Below are 27241 nucleotides of genomic sequence, written 5' to 3'. Positions count from 1 at the left end.
TGGCTATTCCTGTGCATTCTGTACTTAGCACTGACTTTGTGGTCATGCCCTACATTCTCCTCAAAATGCTCAGCAGCACTGGGTTGGGTGTGCTAGTCTTTTAAAATCAGAATAGCTTTCAGACGAGTCCACTGCAGTCCTGACTTGAGCATGGCAAAGGAGACTCCTGCGCCAGCTGCAGGAGAGGAACTGGAAGCCGCAGGAAGTCACAGGAGGACGTGGGGCACGAAGGCAATCACTGAGATTCACAAAAATCATTGGAGACGTAACTGGCAAAGCACTACTTTCTGCTTCTCAACAATATGCTCTTCTGTTTGTTCTCGCTGGCAGCACAATAAATGGGAGTTTGCCACGGACCCAGGAGGTGATGTCGGGTGGGAGGAGATGCCATGCCTGCCTGGCGATCTCCTACAACACGACACAAATCCCCAGCATCACCATGAGGTGATAGAGGACATCTGTGAATGAGACAGGAGAGTGGACAGAAACAGTTTACATGGAGCAAGGACAACGCAACAAAGAGTTAACGGAAGAGTCAACTCAGGGGCATTAAGTAGGTTTTCATAAAACTCTGCACATTTTATATAAAATCTGTTTATCTTTTGGGGTTTCTGTAGCTTGGTTTTGTCAGTTCCTTGCAGCGTGCCTTGTCTGAACATGGATAACACAGCGATGGCACATTTCACCTTAGGGCTTTTGCTATAGGACTTCCTTTAGAAACGAGGATCTGGGATTAGAGTCTTAAAAAGTTGGTTTACGTGATTTCCTGTAACCAAGAGCAAAGTCTACATCTGTGAGTTTATTAATAAATAGAACTGTCTTACCCCATCTCCTCACATAGTTGTTCTCCTCATCATGCGGGTGAGATCTTGGGTCTTAGCTGAAATGTTTCTTCTTCAGAGAGGCTTCCCTGGCTGCTATCTAAATCATTCTAAATCATTCCTCTACCCCCACTCCAACGCATCACACTACGGGGAAGTGCAGAAGCCTTGCCTATCTCCCTCTGCAGGAGCTCCACTGCCTAGAAGAGTAGTGATGGCTGATCTTACTGGATGTTTGCTCTATGCGGGGCATTGTTTGGTGCCCTTAGTTGTCACATTTAATCCATACAGCAGCCATGGATGATAGGAGCAATTATTAGGCCTAATTTCTTAGAGGAAACTGGGGAGTGGAAGGGTGAGTTCATTGCCCAAGGTCATTTAGTGACCTTCTGAGCAGGGACTCAGAAATATTTGTTGAAAAAACGGATCATTGAAAATCACATTCTCTAAATGCAGAAACCCAAGCAAAGCTGCTTTAAAGAGCAGCTTTCAATTCCTAGAGGTTTGGCGTCTTTTAAAACACACATTACCTTCTAAAGGCATTGCCCCATGACCCGTCCCAGAGGTGCCTCTTTTCCTTACCTGAGAAGCTATAGAGACTGGAGAATCCCCTGCCTGTAATGAGTAAAGAGAGAGAAAGCTGAAGGTTTAAGAAGAGATCATGGAAGGAGCCTCAGGTCTGTGTTTCCAAAATACAAACCTGACTATATCCTCTCCTGCTTAAACCAATAGCACCCCCCCCATTGCCTTTAAGACCAAGTTTATAGTGGGGTTCACCAAAGCTCTTTGAAAGAAGAAGAAAACCATTTTCTCCTGGCTTTCTAAGGCAGGGGTTGGAAGGTTTCTGGAAGGGGCCAGAGAATAAATGTTTCAGCTATGGGCCTTATGGTCCCTGTTGCAACTATTTGGAGATGCCTTTGTAGGGTGAAAGCATCTGGGGACAATACCTCATATGAACGCGTCTGGCTGTGTTCCAACAAAACTTTATAGAAAACTGAAATTTGATTTCATATCATTTTGTGATATATCATAAAATATGAAATATCATTCTTTTGATTTTTTTTTTTCAACCATATAAGTAGGTACAAACCGTTCTTAGCTTGTAGGCCAGAAAACAGCGGCACGGCCTGGATTGGGCCCTGGTCATAGCTTAGCAACTGTTCTCTCAGATGTGTAGCTACTCAAGGCCCCAGCCTTCCCACGGGCCCTGCTCACCCTTCAGGTCATAGCACTCTTCAGGTCATGCTGAAAGATTATGGACGCAAGTCTTCCCTAGGCCCTGGACTAGGGTGCATCCCCTTGCCGTGAACTCCCATAGCGCCCTGCCTCCTCCACCCCCATTGATAGTCATCTCCCTTTCCCTTGGCATTTAGCATCTCTCTCCTTGCTAGATGATGAGTTCTTGAAGACAAGGGCCACGGGGGTCTCCTTTCATTCTGAAACCCCAGTGTCGAGCCCAGCCCAGGGCCAGCACTGGATGCTCTATGAAGTTTTGTTGACTTGCGCCGGATGTTCCCAGTACATTTCGTTGTCTATTACTACAATTTGCCGCATGCTCTGTCCGGAAGCTCAGCACTTCCTAATTCCTAGCGGGCATTGGAATTTAGGCTGCAGACAGAGAGTTTCAGGGTAGTTAATAAACCTCAACTTCTTGGTATGGCATGAGCTACGGCTTCCCCTGCCGCTGCCCCCCCCTCCCCCCGGCCAGGTGGGAAGCCTTGAGCTGCAGGTGAAGGTAGGGTCTACAGGCACGCCTGGTTTGGCAATTCAGTTAAAATGCTCCAACCGGCTGTGCCTGTGGACGCAGCCCAGCGTGAACTCAAGCATTGGGAAAACCGAGAAGCTTACCACGGAGCGAGAGCTCCACCACCAGGACGCCCCCTGTCTGGTCCCGGAGGAGGCGCTTCCTCTTGTCGCAGGTCTGAAGACCCCCAGCCGCGGGGAGGGAGGTATGAGAAATGCACACAGGAAAGAAAGGGGAGAAAGGCAAGAGATTTAAAAAAAAGAAGTCACAAACTTGATAGAGTCAAAACTCTCCCGTCAAGAGATCTTAGTTACCTTATTTGTCTGTCGTCTATTTACTTACTTGCTTACTTACTTACTTATTATCCAGAGTGCTGTCTTCATCCCTTCTCTAACTTGGTTAAAAGGAAAAAACTTTACTTTATGAACTCTTCAAGCTAGAAGATACCCTGCTGGGAGAGGTTGTTGGGTGTGGGAGGGATTGGCGTGGTTTCTTTTGATAAGAAGTGAGGCTTTTTACCTGCAGTTACTCTCCTTACAGTGGTTTGAGAGGTGGACACTTGCAAAATGTGTTCTGGCTCATTTTCTTTTCTTTTTAAAATGTATTGCCAATAATTATCCTTTCATCAACTGTAAAAATATCTCTCTGCTCCCTGCCCTTTATTTGTGCGGCTATGTGATCATTTTCTGGCCAAAACAAATGAGTAGAAACAGAGATTATAATCTTTGTTCTGTTGGTTACCACGGGCTACGTGAGCAGGTGTCCTCTTCAGAAACACTGTGTTCCTCCTCTCTGGGGTCTCTAATCCAGACAGACCAGAGCAGGCAACAGTTGGTGATTTAGCACTTTTTGGTCTAAGGCAGTGGTTCTCAAGCCTGAACATGCCTCAGAATCACCTGCAGGGGCTGTTAAAGCACAGATTTCTGGGCCCCCCGAGTGTTTCTGAATCAGGCGGTCTGGGGAGCCTGAGAATTTGCATCCCTAACAAGTTCCCAGGTGATGCTGAAGCTGTTGGGGACCACACTGTGGAACCACTGTCCTAAGGACCAGGTTCACACCTGGCTGCCATGGAAACCTGGATTCTGCAGCAGCTTCTCGGTGGGGGGTGCAGAGGGGACACTGGCCCCTGGCCTGGGCTGCGCTGAACTTGGCTGTGAGCCCAGGGCCCCACCGCCCAGCGCTTCCTCTCACAAAGTTCAGTGCAGCAGTAATGGGTGTTGGGAATTTCTGCAGCCTCTCTCTGGCTCATTTCAAGTCTCAGAGATGGACCCTTCAGCTGGCCAGGCAAGAGCTAAAAATACCCGTCTTTTGACTTCCATGCAGCACCTCTTGCTACCACCGACGTTTTGAATTTTCCTTGTGCTTTTAACTTTTTCAAAGCATTTCCATGTCTGTTATCGTGCTCGTTTTACCTAATACGGCTCTCTGAAAAGAGAAGGGCCACCGTGACTTATCACCACTGTCTTTAAGGACGAGGAAACCAGGCTGCAGAGTTTAAGTGGCACGTGCCAGACCATGGCGCTTGTTGGTGGTAGGGTGGACAGGGCCCGGACGTTTGCCCCTACACCCAGTGCCCTTTCTTCCAGAATGCCCTCCGCACACAAGTACACTGGTCTGGTTATGATGCCCAGCTAAAAATACAGCTTCCCAAATACCGCCCCCACTCCCACCTCGGGTCACATTCTCGCTCTGGAGAGAGGTGGCTCACCACTGGGCAGGAGAGCTTCTCACTGTCACAGATGAATGTCTCACAGTGTAACCAAACCTTGGAGAGTTTGGGGATGTTCTGGAACCGGAAAGCATTGAATTGGAAGGTGGCCCTGTGATCTTTCCCATTCTCATATACGAGGACGCTTTCATCCGTGGGGCAGCTGGAGCAGATGGGGCAGGGGGGAGAGAGAGTTACCTCATGAACTCTAGCAAAATCTGAGGTAAATTCGCAGACAACAGCAACACTCCCCTGGGCTCCTATACAGCATGTTATCCTTGCAAAGCACTTTGACTGGGAGCACCTTGCTTATCTTCATGATATGAGGTCAAGTTGAGGAGATATGGGATGGGTGTGCTAGTCCTCATTCTATAGACAGGGGACAGTGGGGAGGGGGGCAGGGGGTGACTTAGGAGAAGCTGCACACCAGGTAAGTCACCACACGTCTGTCTCAAAGAAGGGACATTCCTGAGAGATGAAGTTGTCTGAAGGCCTGGGACATGGACTGACTCCCAGGATGTGTACAAGATAAGGACACTGCTGCTGAGAACAGCATTTCCCAAAAGTACTGCCATAACCACCTGAGCCACGTCATACACTGCGTCTTTCTCTGTGTATCTTGTGAGCGTTTGCCACTGGGAATTTGAACTTAGGTTGTGTTATTTAAATTCTATATTATATAGTTACCTTTGTAAAAATTTGGTCATGTTTTTAATATAGGCACAGGAAAAAAAATGACTGGAGGGATACCATCTAAATGTTAATGCTGGCTATCAGGGAGTGGTGGAATTATGGGCGGTTTCTGCTTTCTTCCTATATCTTTATATATTTTCCAAATACTCTATAACGAGAATGTAGCGTTTGGGAAATCCCAGAGTCCCAAAGATAATAATTTACAATAAAAGCAAAAATAATGACACAGATGGGCATTTGTCAAAGCCTGTGGTTCTCACCTAGGGTGAGATTTGCCCCACCCCTCCCCCAGGAGATATTTGGCATTGTCGCCGCAACTAGGGGTGAGGTGTTACTGACATGTAGTAAGTAGAGGCGAGGGGTGCTGCACATCATCACACAATAATGCACAGGAGAGCCGCCCACCCCCAACAAAGAATGATCCAACCCCAAATGTCAACAGCATTGAGACTGAAAAAACTTGGTTTAATCAAAATACTTTTTCATTTACCAAACACACGCTAATTCCCTATTTAAGTGGCAGACATTCAGCAAGGTGTTGGGAGCAGACACAAATGTACAATAAGGCCCACGTGAACTTTGGAGAGTGTTGTGTCCAGGTGACAAGGAACACCAGGGTCTGTCCTTTGTGGAGAAAGGTCTATGGGTCCAAAAGCTTAAGACCAGTGGACAGCACTACAGTGGACCCCAAAGTTAATACTCCTCCCAGAGCTTCTCTCTGACTCCATTGCCAATCCAACTCAGTATACACACGCCAGAAATCCATCCAGCTGTCTGAGAGCCCTTGAGATGTCCCCTCCTCCACACATTCCATCAGAGCCAGACATTAGGGTGCAAATTAGAGGTAGGACTGAAGGAATGTCAACTCTTGGAGTTAGTGATTAAAATGGGAGTGAACAGTATACCTTATATCTGGACCAAAGGTCGGAGGCCTGGCCGCGTTTGTGGTGACCTGTGAGCAAGGACAGAGCTGAAGGCATTTTCTGAGTTGTGAAACAAGACCTTGGAGGATCATTCGGTCAATAAACCTGAGAGCCTTGTACGAACTCAAGACCTGAGTCCTTAAAATAGCTTCTTGCAGCTGGAGTGTCCAAGGCATGGTGTCGGCCGGTGGAAAACAATGTAAACAGAGCTTTGTTGGGGTGGGGAGGAGTCAAGTCCTGGGCAGGCTTAGATGTCTTGGCTCTGCTGCCCCTTGGCACTGGCTATGGCACCTGCCCCTCTGTGACAGACATCGTGGGATGGTGGAATGCCCAAGGGAGGCTCTTACAATATCACCGCAGGAGTCTTCTTCCCTACATAAGATCAAAATTCCTAATAATATATCTCTTCTAAGCTCTCAGTATGCTCTTGAAAACTGGGTTTTCCTCCAAAAGGGCCCAGTGGCAACCAAAAGCATCTGGGAGGTTATGGGAGTGGACTTTCTCATTCCTCCCCTTGGCACTGGTTTTTGTGCAAGTATCTCCAACCTTAAGGGGCCGTTCTAGCTAGGCAGAATATGGAACCAGATGAGGGCTTCTTTAATTTGGCTCTGCTCCAACGTAGGTTCTCAGGGTTTGCCCAGGAACCCTCTGTTGGGGTAGGTTAACTCTGTGCCTGCATGTGTAACAGGTACCCTAGATAATTCCTATACACACTAGAGTCTGAGGACTGCCTCCGTAGACCACCACAAAGCCACAGGCATTCCCCTTCCTGCCATTTTATACATCTGTAAGTTGGAAGCCACAGTACCAGAGTGCTTTGCAAGGAGAGGTTTCCAAGCTATGGCAGCGCCTTCGCCCCATTGTAGCCAATGTGTGAGAGAGGTTCCCATTGCCTGATCATAATTTCAGGTCCCTGTAGGTCAAGAACTTATTTCATAGTCTTCCTGAAGTCATCTGATTGCACCATTGTCAAGAGAACCTAAATTGTCAAGAGAACCTTCAGTGATAGGTGTGACATCCAAATTAAGCTACCATCTCCACAGGAAGCTTTGCTGGGTTGCTTAGATGTGGTTCTGCTGGCCCATCCTACCGACATTGCTTAGGAAATAATGCTGCCTGAGTTTGAACCCCAGATCATCCATCCCCTGACTAGCTCTGGACTTTGGGCAAGTTTCTGAACCTGTCTACCCCTCAGATTTTTTCCTGTATAAAATAGTGCTTATTATACTACCTACTTTATAGGGGTTTGGTGAAATTTAAATAAATTAATATTTGTAAGGCACTGACCTAGAACATGTTTGGTATGTTGTAAGTGCTGTTTAAGTATTTGTTAAGTAAAAATAAATAGTTAAAGGTCCAAGGTGGCTCCACCTTTGTTATCTAATCATTTTTGTCCCTGGCCCCAGTGTTTACTTAGCTTTGAAGGGTTCTGGTGGCAACATGGGCATACGGTCTGTTTGGGTTTGGGGAATGGTCTCTTTTGCATTTACTGTTCATTGTGTGTATGATGTCTACGTCTCTAGTCTAGCTCAACCTGTCCTCTGTTTTAAAAAGTTCCAAGTCTAGGTGTTCCCAGAAAATTGTCATCTCAAGCTCAACATGTCATCCCTGAACTCAAGGAGAATCCAACACCCTTTTCCAGAATCTTCTTCTCTAACACCCAACAACAAACAATTCCTTACCTTCACAACCCACAGGTTTGACGCCACATATTTCTCAGGCTTCTTGCCCTGTCCTCCTCTCCACCCCATATCTGATTGGTTGCTAAGTTTTGATCGCCTCTCCCTCCCTTGGATGACCTTTCTATTCACTTGGCTACACCTCAGTGCAGGCCATGACCTCTAATCTGGTCTTTCCACCTCCCATGTACTGCTTCTAACCCATCACATGGATGACTTCCAGAATCATCTTTCCATGTACAATCCCAATACTTTCGTCCTCTATTCAAAAATTTTAAGAACTCCCAATTATCTACTGAATTAATAACAAAAAAACAGTGATATTAATTAAAATGATTGGATACTGACTAGGTACTACATGCTTAACTTTTTACACAGATTATCTAATTTAGTTCTCACCAGGGTTCTGGTGTCAGACTAATTGGGTTTAAACCCACTTGCCCATAAATACACACATGCTAAGTATGTGACATTACTTAGCCCCTCCTGTGCCTCAGTTGCCTCACTTGGAAAATAGGGATGGTAGTAATAATGACTGTCTCTTGTAAGGCACAAGAGTTAATACATGATGAAGCTCTCAGAAGAGTACCTGGTACCTAGAAAGCACCATATAAATTTTGCTAGTATCAGTACCCAGTCTGGAAGCACAGAGGGTGTCACGGATGTGACCCTGAGGCTTCACCTCTTCTTCCCAAGCCATTCCAAGCCAAAGTAGCCCCAGAGCTACGCCACTTCTCAGCACTGTGCTCTGGAGGGTGGTACTTACCCCTTGTTAATTAGCTGCCACTGCAAGGGATACATGAAATCAGCTGATGGTGTGGCCCAACAGCTGTTCAAAACCACTTTAAACCTGCAAATGGAATAAAATGCATTGCTTTGAGCCAGAGAGTTGTATGCCTAGAAACATCTGGTAATTCAAAAGTCTCTTGGCTGATCTTTTTTTTCTTTTCTTTGGCTTTAAAAATATAAATAGGGAGGAAACATACTTACCTAACACTCAGCCCTTTGGCTTCTACTCCTGCAAACAGATCTGAACCGATTTCATATGTCTCCAGGACAAAAGGGGCTTCCTTCTTAGTGGAGAACTTGGCATTCTTTGGAAGGAAATTGACACTGGTCATTACGACCTCTCAGACTGAGCAGTTGGGTGTGACAGGAGCAGATGAACTGGGGTGGGATGGTGGTGGGAGTCCACCCAAGGGCACAGGCATGTGAGACCACAGTGAGACCCTCCGGGAGTAGAGACGCTGTATGTCCTAGGATGCTGGGGCCATCTTAGAAGGGACGAGGGTATCACATCTCTGGACTTGCTGGTCACAATGAGAAACACACTGTACGTCTCGTCTACGCCAGCAAGTAACAAGATTTGGCTGATGGAAAAAAGGTGGAATCCAAGAATGCTGAAGCACTGAGCTTTACTTAATCACCCACGGGAATAGGGATAAAACATAGACAACCTCGCTTTGCTCTTGCTCACCTCCACTATTTGCCTGAGCAGATTCCAGCCTGGGTCAGGGAGCGTTTGATCTGATTCCAGTACAGTTAACAACAAAGGCAACAACAGCAACTTACTGATCACCTACTGTGTGTCAGGCACTGCTCTCTGTATTGAGATGGTCTCTATGTCAGAACATCCTGTATATTGAGATGTATCTGGGAACAAGGCAAAGATCTCTATCTCTAACCACCTGACATTCCAGCAAGGGATGCAGACAATAGACAGTAAGCGAGTGAATTATATAATATGTTAGAATAGAATATAGGACATTATATAGAAAAACTGTAAGGAATGTAGAGGAGAGTAAGGTAAGGTGGAAGTGCAAGGAGGGGCAAGCTGCAACTTTAAATACCATTGTAGTTAAGGAGGTCTCACTGAGGTTGTGACATCTGAGCCAAGACTTGAGGGAAGCTAGGAAGCCTGTGCTTCCAGGCTAAGTACTGATACAAAGAAATGCTTCTATAGTGTGTGTAGTGCATGCAGGCATCTGGGGGAAGAATGTTCCAGCCAAGGCAAAAGCCCTGGGTGACAGTGTAGCTGGAGGGACAGCAAGGAGGCCAATATGCTGGAGCTTGAGCGAGCAAAGGGGGTGGGGGAGAGCAGGTAGGAAGTGAGGGGGGTTGGTGGTGAAGTGAGAGAGGCTATGGGGATGGATCCAGAAGACTGTGGTTGCAACTCTAAGTGCAATAGGGAGTCACGACCACAACTGGAGCACAGGATCAGCAGCCTTTGGTCACTGGCGTGGTGTGTATGGTCTTCGTTTGGTCTCTTCATCAGGCAGTTCTAGGTGAGTTATTAAAAAAATAGTAGTGTGTCTAGTTGACCTACCCAAAGGAGGCTGATTTCTCCATTCATTGTCTTAAAGTTACTAAACGCAACTTTAGTAACAACCTTTAACTACTCTCTGAGTTTAGCCTCTGGAGACAAAAGCACCATGATGGAAGGACAATGTTGCTGGGCTAATCCTAGATCCCACCACTAACTTTTAGGCAAGTCAGACATTTGGGCTTCAGTTTCCCCATCTGAAAAATGGGAGTAACCTTTGCCTTCATCAGCCTTGCAGCAATGTTTTTATGATGATGATTTTATGTAATAGAAGCATAAAGCTTAAACCAGGATACTAGGTAAAAGATCGAGTTTCATGGACTTGGAGATTTGCAGAACTGCAATGGGTAAACAAGCAGCAAGGATATCTAGTTGCAATGGACTTTAGCCCCCTAATGGTCCAATTCAGGGTATTTGCTGAGAGGCCTTAAAATCATTTTCTAGGGGCTCTTAAATTTTTTCCTGATTGCAGGTACAACTAGGCCTCGCTGAGTCAGACACTCAGAAGTCAGTTCTTTTCTTCCTGTCTGCTAACCCCCTGCACCACATAAATGGTTGCAATAATTAAATAATAATGTTCTTAATCATAAGTGATTTACTAACTTACTATGCAGTTAAAGTGGCAGATTTACAATGATTGTTACTGTTTATTATTATTTTCTGAGATTTGTCATATTTCATGAGACTGTTTACAAATGGAGGACATAACCTGGGGCCACAATGCAGTCCCCCAACCTAGCCACAGGTGCTTCTCCCAGCCCCATCTCCCAGGGACCAGCCCATGGGGTATTAGAATATTGGAATAATGCCTCTACTTGCAGAGAAACTAGTGCAATTCTGTTACAAAGTGGAGAAGAGAATATGCACCGTTAATTCCATTTCTGAAACAAAACACTTTTAATGGTCAGTTTCTTCACTTCTCACCTTATAGCTAAGGCAATTCTCAGCATGATTTCCTCCTACTTTCTTTATAACATAAGTTAGGGACCTATTTCCAGATAGCCTCATCCTATAATACCGGGACCATTTGCTTTGGCATTCCTGGAAACATAGAAACACCACATAAACTACTCATTTGTGGAACAGGAGGGAAGAACACCTTGAAAAATCAAGCCTTCCAGTCCCTTCCCCTGATGGAAAGATTGAGTCACAATGGTCCATTGACACTGTTAAGATGGGTACATCTGGTTTAACAGCAGTTGATGTGGGCAAGATCTGGGAGCTGCTGTTGCTCGCAGGCTCAACGTGAGATAGAAATGAAAGAAAGCTGCACAAAGCTAATATTCTAGAACATGTTCCTAGAGTCTTTCAGAACTAAGAAGCTCACCCCTGACCCACTGTGCCCTGCAGAGGTCTGAAAGGGTCTAGAATATAACATTTCCATTCTGGGCTCTGCTTTTTAGTGGGGCAGTGGCCAACTGGATAATTCTCAGAGAAGAGGGGCTAGGATGATGGAGCACCAATGGTGGGGAGATGTTGGGGAAGATAAGCTTGAGAGAGTTGAAGGACCATCAGCAACATCATGACTCAGTATTATTTCAGAAGACAGAACCATGACCAATGGACTATGGTTCAAGATATCAGATTTCACAAGCTGATCTAAAACGGGAAAGTCTAACTTGCCCTTGTCCTTGGAAAAGGTGGGGAGCAATCTTGCAGAAGGGCTTTGGACGTTGGTTAGGAGGTCAAGGTTGATCACCTCTGAAGATTGTTCTGACTTTGGAAGTCTATGAATTTTGCCTCTATTGCCTGCATTTGTCCTATCCCAAGCCTTTTCCCTGGTCTCTAACTAAGAAGAATTGTCAATACTATTTTGATTGCATAAAAGTCAACCTTATCCCATACTGACTTTGATGGTATAAAGGTAACACTATAATGGTAACTGCTGGTGCCAAGAGCTCTCAGAGTTTTCGCTTTATATGGGGTCAAAAGCTGTGATCATGAGTTTGGCTACTTTTGCAGGCACTTACTTTGTACCAGGTAGTATGGTAAGTGCTTCATAAAAATAATTTCCTTTAATCCTCATCATAAACGTGTGGAGTAAATGCTATTATTATTTCTATTTAACAAATGAATAGATGAAGGCCCAAAGAGGTTAACTAACTTACCCAAGGTCGCACAACTAGTAAATGGTAGAACTAGACCTGAAACCAGTGGGCCAATGGCAGACCATTTTCTTAAGCACACTGCTAGTCCACTTCTACAAGCTGACTCCCTTCCTTTATTTTGGACCGGGGGCCAAAATGACTTCTCTCCAGGAATACCAAGTATGGGCTGTTGGCAGGAGTGAGTGGGAGGGGGTAGAGGGAGAAGAGAGGAAGCATGTCGAGTAGAACTGGTGGTTTTGGAGCCCAGCACTTGGAGCTCTTGGAATCCTAAGCAATTAGCCGTGCACTGATTCCTTTGTGTAATCTAGGGCACAGCTCTGTGCCTGGTGATTTGATGGAAATGTATGCAGAGGGCAGATGTTGCTTCAGAAACACACAAGAATGCTCTCAGAGCGGAAGAAGGGAGGGGAAGAAAAATACCAGCCGTGTGGGTCAGGCCTAGGAAACCAAGTCCATGGTAGGAATATTAATCAGTACAAAAATGTCGGTTGCAACATCAGACCCCATCTTTGCTGAGGTCTGTTTGTCCTGGAAGGGTCTTGATGAGCCCCAGGGGACACCTTAGCCTCATTTCTAGAACAGCTCAAGGAAGTGTCCTGGAAAGTCTGTCTATCCAGCCCAGAGGATGATCTGGGTGATGATGAGGCTATACCTCTATTTTGTTGTTGTTGTTTTCTTAAAAAAGAATAGGTTCCTTCCAATTCTAAGATTTGCTATATATGTCCGAAACAGCCCAACACGGCTGATGGTGGGTGATGATTTTTGATAATCCTGGTACCTCTCTAGTGCCAGCTGTCATAAAATCCTCATAGGAGCATATCTGTAGTTTTATCTGGTTAAAATAACAATCATGCACATCTGGACAGGCGCTCAGTAGTAAGGACAGCCCATCACCACGATGTCCCCTGAGACCGTTGTCGATGAGTGAGCCTGTTTTTCTCTCTGGACAACCTTTATCAGTTATTGCAATGATGTTGCCATCTTTTAATCCCCCCTGCTGGTCCACACTGCATTAACCCTCTATAACCCTGACTATAGGCCCAGGGGCTATATGGGATTCCTTTTGTCTGAACTTAACCATTAGGGGTGTGCGGTCAGGGGCAGACCTAGGTTCTTTGGGACCTTAACATTTCTATAATGTAGAAAGCCCTTTTTAATAAAAAGAATCAAAATTTTGAATATGAAATTAGACCCAGGGCCTTAAATGAGGCCAGTGCAAGAGAAGGATCATGAAACCCAAGCTCCATTTCCTTCATAGGAAGTAAGCCTCAGAGAGCAGTGCTAAGAGATCCGTATGCTAGACTGGGCACTGCTCCACACTACCTGTGGGATCATGGGCACACCACTTCCTCCTTCTGGGCTGCAGATCCTTGTCTGTAAAATGGACCAGGTGACTCTGGGATCCCTTCTAGAGGATCTCTCACCTTCTGAGTTCAGCTGGATTGGTAGCTTCTAGGCAGCAGGTAAAGCAAGTTCAAAGAGTTCAAGGTCAGTGGAGTTCCAGGTAATATAGTCCTTTCCTTTGTGAGGTGAATGGGTTGGACATGATGGCTTCTAAGAATATCTCCCAGTTCTAATGTTCTATGTACAAGTTTCAATTTCTGCCTACATCTTCCTCCAGCCAGCTGGAGTGTCACTCTAAGTATGCCACCTTCTCATTGGAAGCTGCAGGTTAAAAAAAACAAAACACCCCTTCTAAACAGGAGGGCAGCTGGGCTAATGGCTGTTGCATATTTAGTTTTATTTTGAGAGACCAAAGTGTGCCTTTAACTTCAATGTCAATAGAGGCAGTGTGCCTAAATTAGACCAAGAGGAAGCCTACTCTCTGAATGGCTTTGGATACCAAAGAACTAGGCAACAGAGGGCAACCCCGACCTCTCTCCTCAGCTCTGTCCCAGGCAGGAAGGTCACTACTCTGCGCCAAATGCTTTAACGGGAGCTAGATTCTAATATAACTCTCTGGAGTGGGTTGCAGTGGAAACTAACCTGGCTTAAGAGTTAGACGTTGGCCATCTTACTGCCTCCTGACCTCTGACAACTCACAGGATTGCTCTTGCCTCAGTTTTATCAGAAGATGGGAACAATGACTTTATATCTCTGTGACACCTTTTATAGCTCCTCCATCCAGTCTATGAATCGACCTTCTTGTTGCATCTAGTCTTTGAAGAGGTTTAAAACTAGACCAAAGCTTATGTCTTAATTTGAATTCAAGAACGGGGTTCTGCAGAGAGCTTAGGGACGAGTAAATCCTGAGGAAGCCTCCCCTCATTTCCTGAAAAGGCCATGGGGCACTAATGAGAACCTGGAGACCACTTACAGTGTAGAAGTTGAGAGACAATTGGCTTTCAAATGTGCCCATGCTCCCGTTCTTCACGTGAACAGTGGCCACTCTGAAAAGGGGAGAGAATTTTGCATAAGGACTGAAACATGCCTGATTGACAGGGCCTGCAGAACACACACAAGGCCGCCAGCCCTCCACTCTCAAAGCAACTTACCTTTGGTCAAAGGCAGCCTGGTTGACCAAGTAGGTGGAATGGTAGGTGCAGGAGAAGGAGTAGTTCACGGGCTGGTTCTTTACGATCACTGTGCTGTCATTGGAAATGATATGGCTGTAGAAGTGGTAGATGGGGGGCTTGTACTGAAAAAGGAAGAAGACAGTTAGGGTGGCCCTGGGCCCCATGATGAGAAGGAGGGTTCTGGGAAAAGCGATCGAAGATGATCAGACCCACGGGGAGACGTCAATGGTGAGCTGAGAATTTCTGCAAAGAGTTCTTGAATATGTTCGACCAAGATTGTTTAAAATAACCTAAGTTGAATGTTGCACACTTACAAGAGATCCATATACCCATTGGGCTTCTGACCAAAAAGAACTGGTGAAAGAATCTCTGTTTCCCAGCATCAACTTTTTATCCATTTCCCCCATCCAAGTAATCTTACATGAATGCCTTCACCCATCTAGCACATCATTACTATGTCATATTTGCTCTTTCCCTCTTCCAATAATGACCACTATTCCTGTGACTTTTTCCTCTGGCTTGTTGAACTGTAAGATCACAGAATATTGGAGTTGGAAGGGATCTTGAACATCTATGTGAGAGGTGACCTGCCTAAGACCACACAGATGATTTCTAGTTCACTCTTCCAGGATACTAAAAGACATGACGTTTCTGTTAATCATGTCCATTACTCTCTAAATCACTAAGTCCTCATGGGGTCTTTAGGAAGAGGAGGTGGCCTTGGGTGCTCTTTGCTCTCATTTTCAGAGATCTCCTGTATGTACAGCCTTCTGCAGTCAAAGTAGCAGGAATGCTAGGGGTCAAAAATGGAGCAGCCACCCTTCGTGACTACACCCCTACTGGTTCTGGGGCCCCCAACTTGTGACTTTATTGGGACGTCTCCAATGTCTCCTCTGACCTATGAGGATATTTGGCAAGAGGCTGCATGTGGTTCCTTTTAATTCTGATTACCTGTCCCAAGTACTTCACAAGACCCAATTATGAATTGTATTATACTTTGGATACTCCTTTAAAGTGCCTTTCCGACTACTTCAAAGTCTTGGGCAGAGGATGTCCCACCATCCAACCCAGAAGGATGGCAGCTTATGATCACATGCTCAGAACTCAAAGCAAGGTGGAGGTGGGAGATGTGTATTGTTCTACTCAGTGGACGGTGGCCTAGTTCACTCAGGCAACAAATTAGGAGAATAAAATTCAAATCCAAAGACTCACTTAAACTAGGCAGATGAGAAGAATTTAAATAACACTAACATCCCAGGAAATAAAAGTCAGGATTGGCTATTAAAAGGAAATTGGTGAATTCTGAATCCCTTTAAGGGTGGGCAGCAGATATCTTATTTTGGGGCCCAGTTGTGTCATCTCAGCAACTCCTCGTTGTGTGGCCTGGACTTACCTCGGACTGCGTTCCACAGTAGGACTTGTTTTTAGGTGACAAATCCGGGATCACAAATTGATAGTAACCTCCTTCATGGACCCCATTGTAACACAGTCCCCCAAGGGCCAGCTGATGCACTTCCCAGCCATAGGGACACTCGGGGATTTTGGTGATGATGGTTTTGGGATAACAAAACACAAGAATGACATCTAGAAAGAGGATACACGTGGTTTGAAATCAGATATGGTAATCATATTAATCTTCATAAAGAACAGTGGGTTCTAGCCACACCTGAACATGGAAAGCAGTTGGTTAAAAACACTTTCCTCACTATTCTTCATGAACTGTGATGAATGTTTTCCCCAAACCTCAGCCACTGAAGTTTTCTAGTTTCCGCTACATCTCTGTGATATCTGCACTATACTTAATATATACTCAAAACTGGTCTACTTTTCAACTTTAATCTATTTTAAGGAATATATTTGTGAAACCAGGTTGAACGGATTAGAAATATAGATAAATTTAGAAATATATACAAATTTCTGTGCCCATGAAAGTGAGCACATAATTTAAAATTTTTAAAAAATGTCCATTTCAGGCATAACATTGTGAAACACTAATTTATGACACAGGACATAATTTCAATAAGTCACATAGGAAATAGATTATGTATTTATTAAATTATTGTAATACATTATTTATTTATTGAAAATAAATATTTTTAGGGGTGCCTGGGTGGCTCAGTCGTTAAGCTTCTGCCTTTGGCTTAGGTCATGATCCCGGGGTCCTGGGATCGAGCCCCGCATCAGGCTCCCTGCTCAGAGGGAAGCCTGCTTCTCCCTCTCCCACTCCCCCTGCTTATGTTCCCTCTCTTGCTGTGTCTCTCTCTGTCAAAAAAATAAATAAAATCTTTAAAAAAGAAAAAGAGAAAAGAAATATTTTTATATCTATGTATCTATCCATTCATCTATCTAGGATTCTCTAATTTTAAAAAAGTCTAAGTTTCTCCAATACATTGTTATTTCCTATGGGAAAAGTCTGGTTGGCACTGGAGTGCTTTATTGCAACTACTTGGCTACAGTATTGATATTGCATTTTGATAACAAAAGAAACACAGAGCTCTGAACTTTGCAAAGAGTCTTTGGGAAACCTCCCTTTTGGGGAAGATGGGCTAGTCCAAGGCATACCTGCTTTATTCGGAGTACAAGATCTCGCAGAGGCTTCTGCAAAGACAACCAGCAGGACAAAGGCCTTCATCACCATCGCTTCTCAGAACCCGCTCTTTGACAGGTGGTCAAACCAAGCTGCCAAATGTTCACAGTCCTGCCAGAGAGCCCAAGCCTGGATCATTCTAGGTCAGAAACATGAGTGAAAAGTTAAAATCAAGGGTGAAAACAAAGCAGCACACACAATCCTGAGGGAAATTTTCAAGGGAGATCGATAATTCTGTCCTCCTTTCTTAATGGTTCCTTGTCTGCGCTGAGAGGCAAAAAGTGGGGCTCCTACCACTGGGAACGTCAATGACACATGCGGTTGCTCATGTTCCCGACTGTTTCATTCTCTCTGGACTGTAGAGGCTGCCTCCCAGATGCTCCCCAAATCTCCGGCCTCATTCCTAGCTCGACTTTATATCAGCTAAGGGTGTAAAAGAAACCGGCTCCAGATAAATCACAATGAACATGCATTATCCACTGTGGGGGGAAATAAAGGGAAACCTTGCACAGTGATCTGATGGGAAGCTCAGGTTCGGCCACTTGAATCTAATTCCTTTGACTTCACAGAGTTGGAAAAACTTTTTTTTTTAACTGCTTCAACCAGGATTGGAATAAAAAGTTGAATTTTTTCCCCCTCATACAAAAATAACTTTGATTAGAGGCAAACCCTAATTTCTGCACAGTTCTAGGGGACAATTTTCTTTCTTTATGTCTTGCTTTCTTTGCTTTATTTCTTGCATTCTTATTTTTATATGGAGGCTATCTAAACTTTAAACTAAAGAGGACCCAAGTTCAGCAGTGTTACAATTGCTACTCAAACAAAAAATAGGTTGTTAGTATTAATGCAAACATGTTAAGGGATTCCCGTCCCCCCCCCCCAATATTTTTTAATAAACTCTAAACTAGAATGTCATCCTGGCATTTCTCTAGAACTTCATCCTGAATACAACTTTTTATTTTAGTTCTCCAGGTTTTGAAGTTTTGTTAGTCTCCTAGAGCAGTGATATTGGAAGAAGGAACTTAGAAAGGCAATCTTATAATTCAATCCTTAGTCACCAAACAAGATCCCACTGAAAACAACAGATAAAATCCTACTCCTGAGAAGTTTCTGAATATATTGCCTGAGTTTTTTTTTTTTTTTTAGCACCCAGAAATTTAAGAATGAAAAATCAGGGTTTGTTTTAATTTTTGTTTTTAGAGGAAACAGACTCTTTTATCAATCAATGAAAGCTACTACATAAAGCCCTTTGAGAGGCAGTAGTAATAAGTACAGAAAAATGCTCTCTTTTGCAGGGCTTTATAATGTAGTTGAGAAGCTAAGTCATCAATACACAATGATTCAGAGTTAGAATACTGGGTTAAAGCATTGTTTTGCTACTTACCACATTTCCTTAGTTTTAAGATACCCATTCCTCCCTTTGAGCGCACATAATTTAATGTTGTGGAAACACTGGGATGTGTTTTATAAGCAATGTGCATACGTAACATGGTAGAGATTCCTTATTTCCTAAAAATCTAATGTTAAGTTGCTGGTATGTCTTACAATGATGGTGTAAAAAAAAAAACCAAGGAAGTAGCCATGTGGCAAGTCATTAAAAATTTTTGTGACTCAGTTTCCTTCTCTCTAAATGGAGGCATAACCCTGGGCTTACCTTACAGCGTGAGAGAGCAATGAAATGAAGGCTCTTGTAAACTGTGAAGTAGTCAATAAATAATAGATTACATGAAAAGACAACTAACAATTTCATGCGAATGTATATGTCTCTGAGTTGTTTTTTTCTCCCCCTCAAAGAAAAGCACCACGTGTTACATCATAGATTCATTTAACAGGAGACATATCTATATTGTATAATGGACATGCATGTATTTTATGGATAAAGACCAAATGGGGTGAAGAGGGGAGGGGGATAGAACATATTAATTTTTTTTATATATAGACACTTGGATCAAGTTTCCTGTGGCCTGGAAGCACCAGCATGTTTATGCTGATCTTCACAGTTCATTATAGGCATTACTTCCTGAGCACCAAAAAGGCACTTGACTCTAACAAAGTATGTGTGACTTCTCTGAGTTTCTCTTTCCTAGGGCTTAGCACTAACTCTGTGTTTCTTCCTTTGTCCTTTTTCTTAAACGTTTACTGAGCCCCAACAGTATACCATGCACTGGGAAGACACAGGCAAGTCAATGGTGCTAGGAAAGCCAGGTCACAGAGGCCCAAAGCAGCCTAGCTTCTAGAGAATGGCCCCTCGGATTTGGCATAATGATTGTTCACCACTGATAACTCACTATTGCTATTCTATATAGTTGGGATTCTTGTTTCTATTCCAAGAAGATTCTTTTCAACATTTTCAGGTATAGGCTTCCGTTCAGCCAACTTTTGCCCAAGCAGGCCAATAGGATCATCTAGTCTCTGACCTGGAAGGGCAGAGTTCTCTCAAGGAAAGTGTTACAGTGGAAATCAAAACCTTTCTTGTCTCCCAGTGGAAATGTCAGATAAACACCTACAAGATGCTGTGAGGGAGTATAGGGTCAGTTTGGGCAGATAGACCCTGCTGTTGGCCTGAGATCAGAAGCCCACCCGTAGCACTTACTAGCTGTAGGCTCTTGGGCAAGTTACTTAGCTTCTGTGAGCCTTAATTTCCTCTTCTCCTGAAAGGATATGATAATATCTACGACATAGTGTTAGAGTATTAAGTAAGATATAAATTGGTTTACACAGACATGGTTTATTTTCCTCTGTAAGGGTCAGGGCATCAGGGAGGACTTTTTTAATGCTTCGTTCTGCTTGGGAAATCCAAAGAGGGGAGCCCATTAGGAGTGGGTCATCACTGGATAGTATACACATTATTGCCGTCAATGCTGAATTATGTCATAGGTAGCTAAGAGCGCAGGTTCTGGATCAGAGATTGTGGCTCTATCACATTTCCAGCTGTGTGATCTTGGGCAAGTAATGTGACCTCTCTAAGCCTTTGGTTTCTAAAGCTGTAAAATGGGGCTTCCTATTGCCTACGGCTGTTGCAAAGACCTAATGAAATGACACATGTAAATTGCTTAGCACAAGGCCTTGTACACAGTAAGTGCTCAGTAAAGGTTTACTGCCATTAAGTTTATTCACCTGAGATTGGTATCCTCAGATTGGGAAGACATGTAAATAGTGTTCCCGTATGAACTCTGGGCATTTTCTAATGGGAATAAATCTCTCTTTAGAAGCCCACCTTAACAAAGAGCAGGTGCTTTTGATTTCCAGAAAAGCCCTGTAATGATACGATCTCGCCTACAGTTTCTTGGATGTGGGGACCCACCTAACAATCAGGTATATGATACTCCTTTCAAGGGCAAGTTGAATGAAGTTAGGGAAGCAGAGTCAACTTTTGTGGCAGGCTGCTCGCTAGATGTTGAATTTGCATAAGAAACAGAACAGGACAAAATGTACTTGGGCTGAACAGTATTTGATACTTGCTCTGATAAAAGGTAGGAGGCTCCTATTTATTCCGAGTAATTACCCACTGTTCTGCCACCCCACCCCACCCCCTCTCTGCTTTCCAATACCCCTCTCCCTTCTGGAGAGGAATCGAGGGCTGCCACTGGGGGATGGATCTCAAAGCAAAGTCTCCCACTGAGACTCATGGCTATTTCTCCATCAAACACACAAACAAAACTGATGGGAAGATTTGAACACTCCCAGAATCTTAAAAGAATCCAGGAAAGGGGGTTTTATGGCAGACTCATCTGAAGGGTGAGCTTATCTCTCCTGTGTCTTTCTTTTGCGAATTGCCAGGCAATAGAAGTTATCTGTTCTATTTGGAGGTCTTGCATGATTTGTGAAAGCTGACCCAGACACCAAAGGGTTGTCATTTGCAAAATTCCAATCAACATTTTCATTCATTGCTCAGAAATCATATAGGTGATGAATCACGATGATAAACAAACCAGGAAACCCTTACTATGGTAACAGATGGTACTTTAGAAATAAAGCTAATAAGCATGCATTAAAGTTTAAAAGCCTGCTTTATTAACTTATTTTTTTAAAGCACACTGTTTTGAGTTCATTAAAAGTTGGCTTTGTTAAATGGACTCCATTGTTTCCTTTAAGCCCTGAATCAAGCCTTCTTCTACTTTGTGGGAGACTCTTTTGCCAATTTGCAAATGAGTGGGTGTTCCCATGCAGGCTTCAGTGGCTTACTCCTTGGGAATTAATAGTTCTCCAGAGAAAGTGGTGTTCCCCGCAGAGAAAATACACTTCATAAAGGAGAATTGAGAAGTGAGAAAAGAGTCTGTGCTGCTGGTGCATCAGAAATTCAGAGCAAGAAGCTCGACCTCCCCCATTCCTCCCCAGACCCAGCAGCCGCCAGCTACAGGAAGCCCGATTACCCCAGGAAGAAGGAGATCCTTTGGTCTTATCTGGCTAATCTCTAAGCAGGAGGCGTGGGGGGAAATAAAGCCTTACTTCTTTCTCAGAAGAGTAGGACCCATTGGCCCCTCCCTGGCCTGTCTCCCCACCACCCTCCTTGCTCCCAATTATAAGACTAAAGAATAAAAAATAGTTCCTCTTCAGATCAAAACCAGGGATCTCATTGCTGGTCGAAAACATTCAAGATGGATAATTTGTTCTGTTTTTAAAACTTCCCAAGATGTCGTCCTTTTATCCCTTCATTCATTTACTCATTCATTCATTCATTCATTCATTCACCAAAGATGTAATGAGTGTTTGTTAGGTACCAGGTAGCAATCAAATATACATGAATATGTACACAGATGGTTCTTGACATAATGATGGTTCTACTTAAGATTTTTTGACTTCACGATGTCTTGAAAGTGATGTGTTCAGGATGAAATCTTCAAATTTGAATTTGGATCTTTTCCCTGGGCTAACAATACATGGTACAATACTCTTCTATGACGCCGGGCGGCCCCATCATAAGTTGAGGAAGATCTGTGGATCTTCTACTTAGGGCAAATGTAAGGATATTGAGGAAGGACACAAATAGTTTATGAAGAATAACAGGACAGAGAAGAGGCATCTAATTTTGATCATCTGGTCAAGATGGGGCCCGAAGGATGAGAATGAGCTGGGGTGGGTGTTGATGGGATTTGTTCACACATGTACACACACGTGTGTGTGAGCGTGTATGTAGGGACAGCATATTTTAGGCAGAAGGTATGGCATTTAAGGAGATCCTGATTTAGAAAATATTGGCTGAAACTTCAGTTTCAGTTCTCTGGAAGAAACCAAAGAACTTTCAAACTGCCCTCAAACACAGAAGGCTATTATTCCGTATTTCTTTGTGAAGTCAATTACATTTTGGCCAGTTAGCCAAAAGAGACCTGATCAGACTCCTTCTGAAGTCCTGACATAACATAATAAAAAAATAAATAAGTAAACTTAAAAAAGTAAAAAAAAAAAAAAAAAAAAGTCCTGAAAACGCACATCTCTGTTTTGCCGGCACTAATTCTCAATACTCGTCCAGCTTCCTGCAGCTTGCAGGCAATCACCATTGTTGAAGTGTTTCTGAGGAGAGGGCCATTTCCATACTGCATCAAAGGGGTTTCTGTGTAACCGCAGTGCACGCACCTGCCAATGTTGCCCCTTCGCTCTGAGAACCAAATTGTATCCTGCGGTTGGGGAAGCAGTGTTTTCCAAATCTTGCAGCTCTGAAAAAAAACCAACAACAACCTTGCAGCTCTGTTAGTACTCACTCTCCCTGCAAAATGTATGCTCTGCAATGTGGTTCACAGAGTGTTAAATCATCTCATGTACAAATTCTGAGGAGTCCCATTTTTCTGTTTTTCTGACTCTGCACATGTGGGTCTTATCTATTTACTAAACTGGCAGGATGATGTGTGACACTTTTAAGTCTCCTTTGCATCTCAGTGCATACGTTGTGCACTTCTGAACCTAGAGAATGACAACACCTGTGTTAAACATTTTGGGAAGACTGAAAACCTGGGAACGTACAAACGTAGTTTCTATTATCCATATAAAGTAAACCCCCCAATTGATTTTAAAGACTCAAGGGTGATAGTTTTGAGTAGAGCAAGTTATAAATCATGACCACATTTTCATCATAGCATCTATAATTCATTGTTTGGTTGAAGGAATTTAGAGCAGGAAGTTTATGTTGCAAACTTTTTTTACATGGTAATGATTAAAATACAAAACCCTTCCATTGGATTGATCAGTCTTTTTGATTTCTGAAAAGAAGCTTTTTTGCTTGTATGGCCAGAGGGAAATGGTAATTAAAATGGATTAACTGATCAGCAGCTGCAAGGAGCAAGGCAAAATGCTGGAGCAATAGACATGCATAATTAGATCTCATTTACCAGCCATTCGCTTAGAGCCATAAACCCAGGGCTGTTATGGACCCAAGGGAGTGGCCATCAAACATTCTGAAGCTGGAGGTATTTTCTTTCTTGAACCAGGGCTTCTGGGGATGGAAAGTAGGTATTAGGTGATTTTAGAAGGTTGAAGATGGCTGAAGGCCATGGAAACCAGGACCAGACCACGTTGGACATCATTGACAAAAGACATGAGTGATGAAGAAATATTGGGTATGAGCTGAAGTGTCCTATAGGCCATGGGGGTAGAAACTGCATGATGGGGGATTTCTTGTTGATGTTTTTAAATGTTGGTGAATGAATGGAATCTCCACGATCTAGACAATCCATAATCATTCTTGAAAGACAAGCTCAAAGCTACATGCTGTGTGAAGATGTTTCAGATCTCTCTACCTCTGGGGACTTTGAACTTTTTGAACTTCTATTGTCTGCATCATGCGTATAGCATCTAGTATGTGCTGCAATGTGTCTGTTTTGTCTTCTTAAGTTGAGAACTTGTAGGTCTCTGTATTGCTTATAACACCAAAAATTTTCATAATGATTGTTTACCGAGGCAGTGGTTATGTTGTCAATTCTGCACAAGAACAGAATAGAAATAGAAGTTCCTTTCTCACTCATGTGAAGTTTCAAACAGGTTCACCCAGTTGGTAGATGGTCTTCCTGTAGTTTTCCAGGGAATTGAGCTTGTTGGCTCTGTTCCCCTCCAAATCCTTAGAGGTCTCTGTATTGAGCAAGCAGATAGAGAAGAGTATGGAGTGTCTCCAATGGGGAAGCAGAAAAGGCTAGGCCTGAAAGTGACACACGTCATTCCTACTCACAGTTCATTGGCTAAACTCAGTTTAGCTTCAGCTGTGCACCCAGAGAGAAGAAAAAAATGGGTTTTGGTGAACGGATAGCAGTCAAATATAGGTAGCTACCTTTTGGGAGATTGTGTGCCTATCTATCATCTATCAAGAGTGGGTTTTATATTCCCATTTTACAGATAAGAAAACTGAAATGGGAACATCAAGTCACTTGCTGGGCATAAGGGCTGGTGCTTGACTATAACCCACGATTGTCTGGTTCTAAAGCCACCACACTGTATTTGCGTATTAACCCGATTTCTTACACTAGTCCTTCATTTTCTATTTTCCCCTGTCACTGTTCTTATTCAGGCCTCACAACATCCTAACTTAACTGCTATGATAGCCTCAAGCTGTGTTTCTTGATGTCAGTCAACCAAGCAAATTATTGACAAATCAGTCTTCTTAAAGGACAGCTCCTTGGAATTTACCAAGTCACAGCCTGAAAATCCTTCATTATTGCTCAGTAAATATATGTTAATTCCCTAGTGAATAGAAAGCAAAGGCCCTGACCTGGGCTCAAGGCCCCAGATTAGAGAACTATCTGGAAACAATCTGAGAGCATACCCTGGGTCCTGAATGTCCTAACATTCTATGGGTAAGCCTGTGCTCAGAAACATTGATTCTGGGTTGTTAAAGAATGACTTCTTGGGGAGCCTGGGTGGCTCAGCCGGTTGAGCGTCTGCCTTCGGCTCGGGTCATGATCCAGGGGTCCTGGGATCGCTAGCATTGTGGGGCTCCCTGCTCAGCGGGGAGTCTGCTTCTCCCTCTCCCACTGCCCTTCCCCCTGCTTGTGCTCTCTTGCTCTTCCTTGCTCTCTGTCTCTCAAATAAATTAGTAAAATCTCTCTTTCTCTCTCTCTCTCTCTCTCTTTCTCTCTCTCTCTCTCTATACATATAAAAGAATGACTTCTTTCCTGACCTTGTTCTAGGAAGGGTTAGGTATCTTACTCCCTGAAAATCTTCAGGTTTACCCACACAGGCCCCTGTCTTTGGCAGAAGAGAGAGAAGAAACTGCCATTGGATATGCCACACAGCTCTCGAACCCACCCCCATGCACACGCTCAGTGATCATCAGCCTCTCCACTGACGGAGCCTGTGCAGGGCTCTGTTTAATTAATCCAGTGATTTATCTGGAAAAACTAGTTTATGCACAATGGCAGTAGCAGATTTCCTATAAAGAAGGGATTTTAGGTAGCATTCTAGTTGAAAAGATGGGGTGTTTCGGTGATTAAGGGTGCCTTGCATAAGACGGAACAGTCTCAACCATTCATACCAAAGACTGAAATGGTTGGTGTGGATTTTACCAGGAGACGGAGGTCCCCCACCCCCTCTGCCACCACTACTGTGCTCTTGTCAGGTGATGCTTTTTGCACGTCTTCATCTCCCACTGCTCCCACCGCTGCTTCCTCTGGCAACATTGCAAGGCTATGCCTGTGGATCCCAGCTCCATTCGAAGCGCCCACCAATGGCCACCTCCTGGGCCCTGGCCCGGTAGAAGAATCACAGACCCTGTGATGGTTACTTGGATGGCAAGTGACTGTATGGGAAAAAAACATCCAACAAACAAACAGAAAGGTGCTGGTTCTCCCTTTTGTGTCCTCCACTGCTGAGATCGGAAGAGCAGACCCTGCAGAAATAATGGGAACAGGGATTCAGTGTGAAGACTTGACACATTTTGGAGGGGCCAGGCCTTCTGACCCAAGGCAGACAAGCCTCAGGTCTCAGAGTACTGGGTGGCAGGCTCCTGCCTTGGTGGGGGTTTGGTGGACAGAAGAACTTGGGGTCCTGGACCGGACACGTCAATGGCTCAGAGCTAGCAGCAATTTTGGTGACTGGCCAGAATAGTAAATCTTGGCACAATGCTACTGTATCCTCTTCTCATGCCCAGGGCAGACCATCCACGGCTTGCTGAGTTCCTCTGTAGACCACTGGTCAATCCCAAGAGAGGCTCTTCTTGGTCAGCTAGTATCTTACTAGCAGAGCTCTTTGACCAGGCCAGCTATCTCTGTGATTACTGACCAGTCTGCAGAAGGACCAACCCCTGGTCCAATCAGCTAAGATTCAAGTTCAAGTTGGGTGAAGTACAGTGATCAGGTATAAGAAAAATTTGGCTTCTCTTTCCTTCAGAAGGGGTTTGTAAGTGGGTGGCCTTAGAGTAATGTCCACCTACATCGACAGTGAGACAGACAAGCTGTGTGTCTGTGAATAAGTTACTTAACCTCTCTCTCCCCCACTTTCCTCATTTGGAAGATGATGTCGACGCCTGCCTCCAAGGATTGTTGTGCGACTAAAAGCGATAAGGCAAATAAAGCACTTGGCACCCCGTAAGGGCTCAATAACTAGTAACTATTGCCATTGCCTTAACACGATTTCTCAAAGTCCCAGTAAGGCAGTTTTATCTGGCTACTTCTTCTATGGGGTTCATGTAAAGAACATTTTTTATCGTGCTCGCTTCGGCAGCACATATACTAAGAACATTTTTTACCTGAGCCCTTCAGGCTTCTGCTGGATAGACTTAGGAACTCATGTGTGTTAGGAGCTGGGGACCCACCTTTTCAATTGCCAGCCAGTTGCCTTTAAGAGTCTGGGAGCTTCAAGGTTCAGGGTGCTTCTTGCTCCCCGTGAAGTATTTCTGATACTAACTTTGCCTTTAAGTCACATCCTATGGAACCATTCATCCACCGACTATCTTATCAGCCTGTATCTGCTCATGTGCTGGGAAATCAGGTCAAAACAGAGGTACATGCGGGGTCAGAGCTTGCCGGATTGGGACACGGGTGAGGTGTCTTTCTGGGTTCGTTCCCATTTGCTTTTATCTTCATCGTCCATCTTTACAGAGTCCATTGATTTAGTGATTTTGTGCTCATTGGATATTTGTTACATTTATCAATGATCAATCGACAGGTTTTATGTGGCAGTGACCCAGTGAGCCAATAGGTTAGTCCAAACAGTGATAC

The 27241-nt window shown here is 44.1% G+C and overlaps 1 protein-coding gene across 1 annotated transcript; it reads right to left on the bottom strand.

Moving 5' to 3' along the window:
• Window positions 1-346: 346 nt before the first annotated feature.
• On the bottom strand, window positions 347-17153 carry TECTB (tectorin beta). Its single transcript, XM_035020819.1, has 10 exons — window positions 17078-17153; window positions 15909-16099; window positions 14495-14637; window positions 14317-14389; window positions 8559-8662; window positions 8335-8418; window positions 4274-4436; window positions 2670-2742; window positions 1404-1436; window positions 347-458 (listed from the first exon to the last, which is right to left on the bottom strand). Exons 1-10 carry the CDS (start codon window positions 17151-17153, stop codon window positions 409-411), a joined length of 990 nt encoding a protein of 329 aa, XP_034876710.1. The 3' UTR covers window positions 347-408.
• Window positions 17154-27241: the final 10088 nt, after the last annotated feature.

Source organism: Mirounga leonina, unplaced genomic scaffold (genome assembly GCF_011800145.1).
Source record: "Mirounga leonina isolate KUSES-001 unplaced genomic scaffold, KU_Mleo_1.0 Mir_114, whole genome shotgun sequence".
Classification (NCBI taxonomy): Eukaryota; Metazoa; Chordata; class Mammalia; order Carnivora; family Phocidae; genus Mirounga; species Mirounga leonina.
Note: the sequence above shows the minus strand (reverse complement) of the source record. Positions and strands in the feature narration are given on the sequence as shown.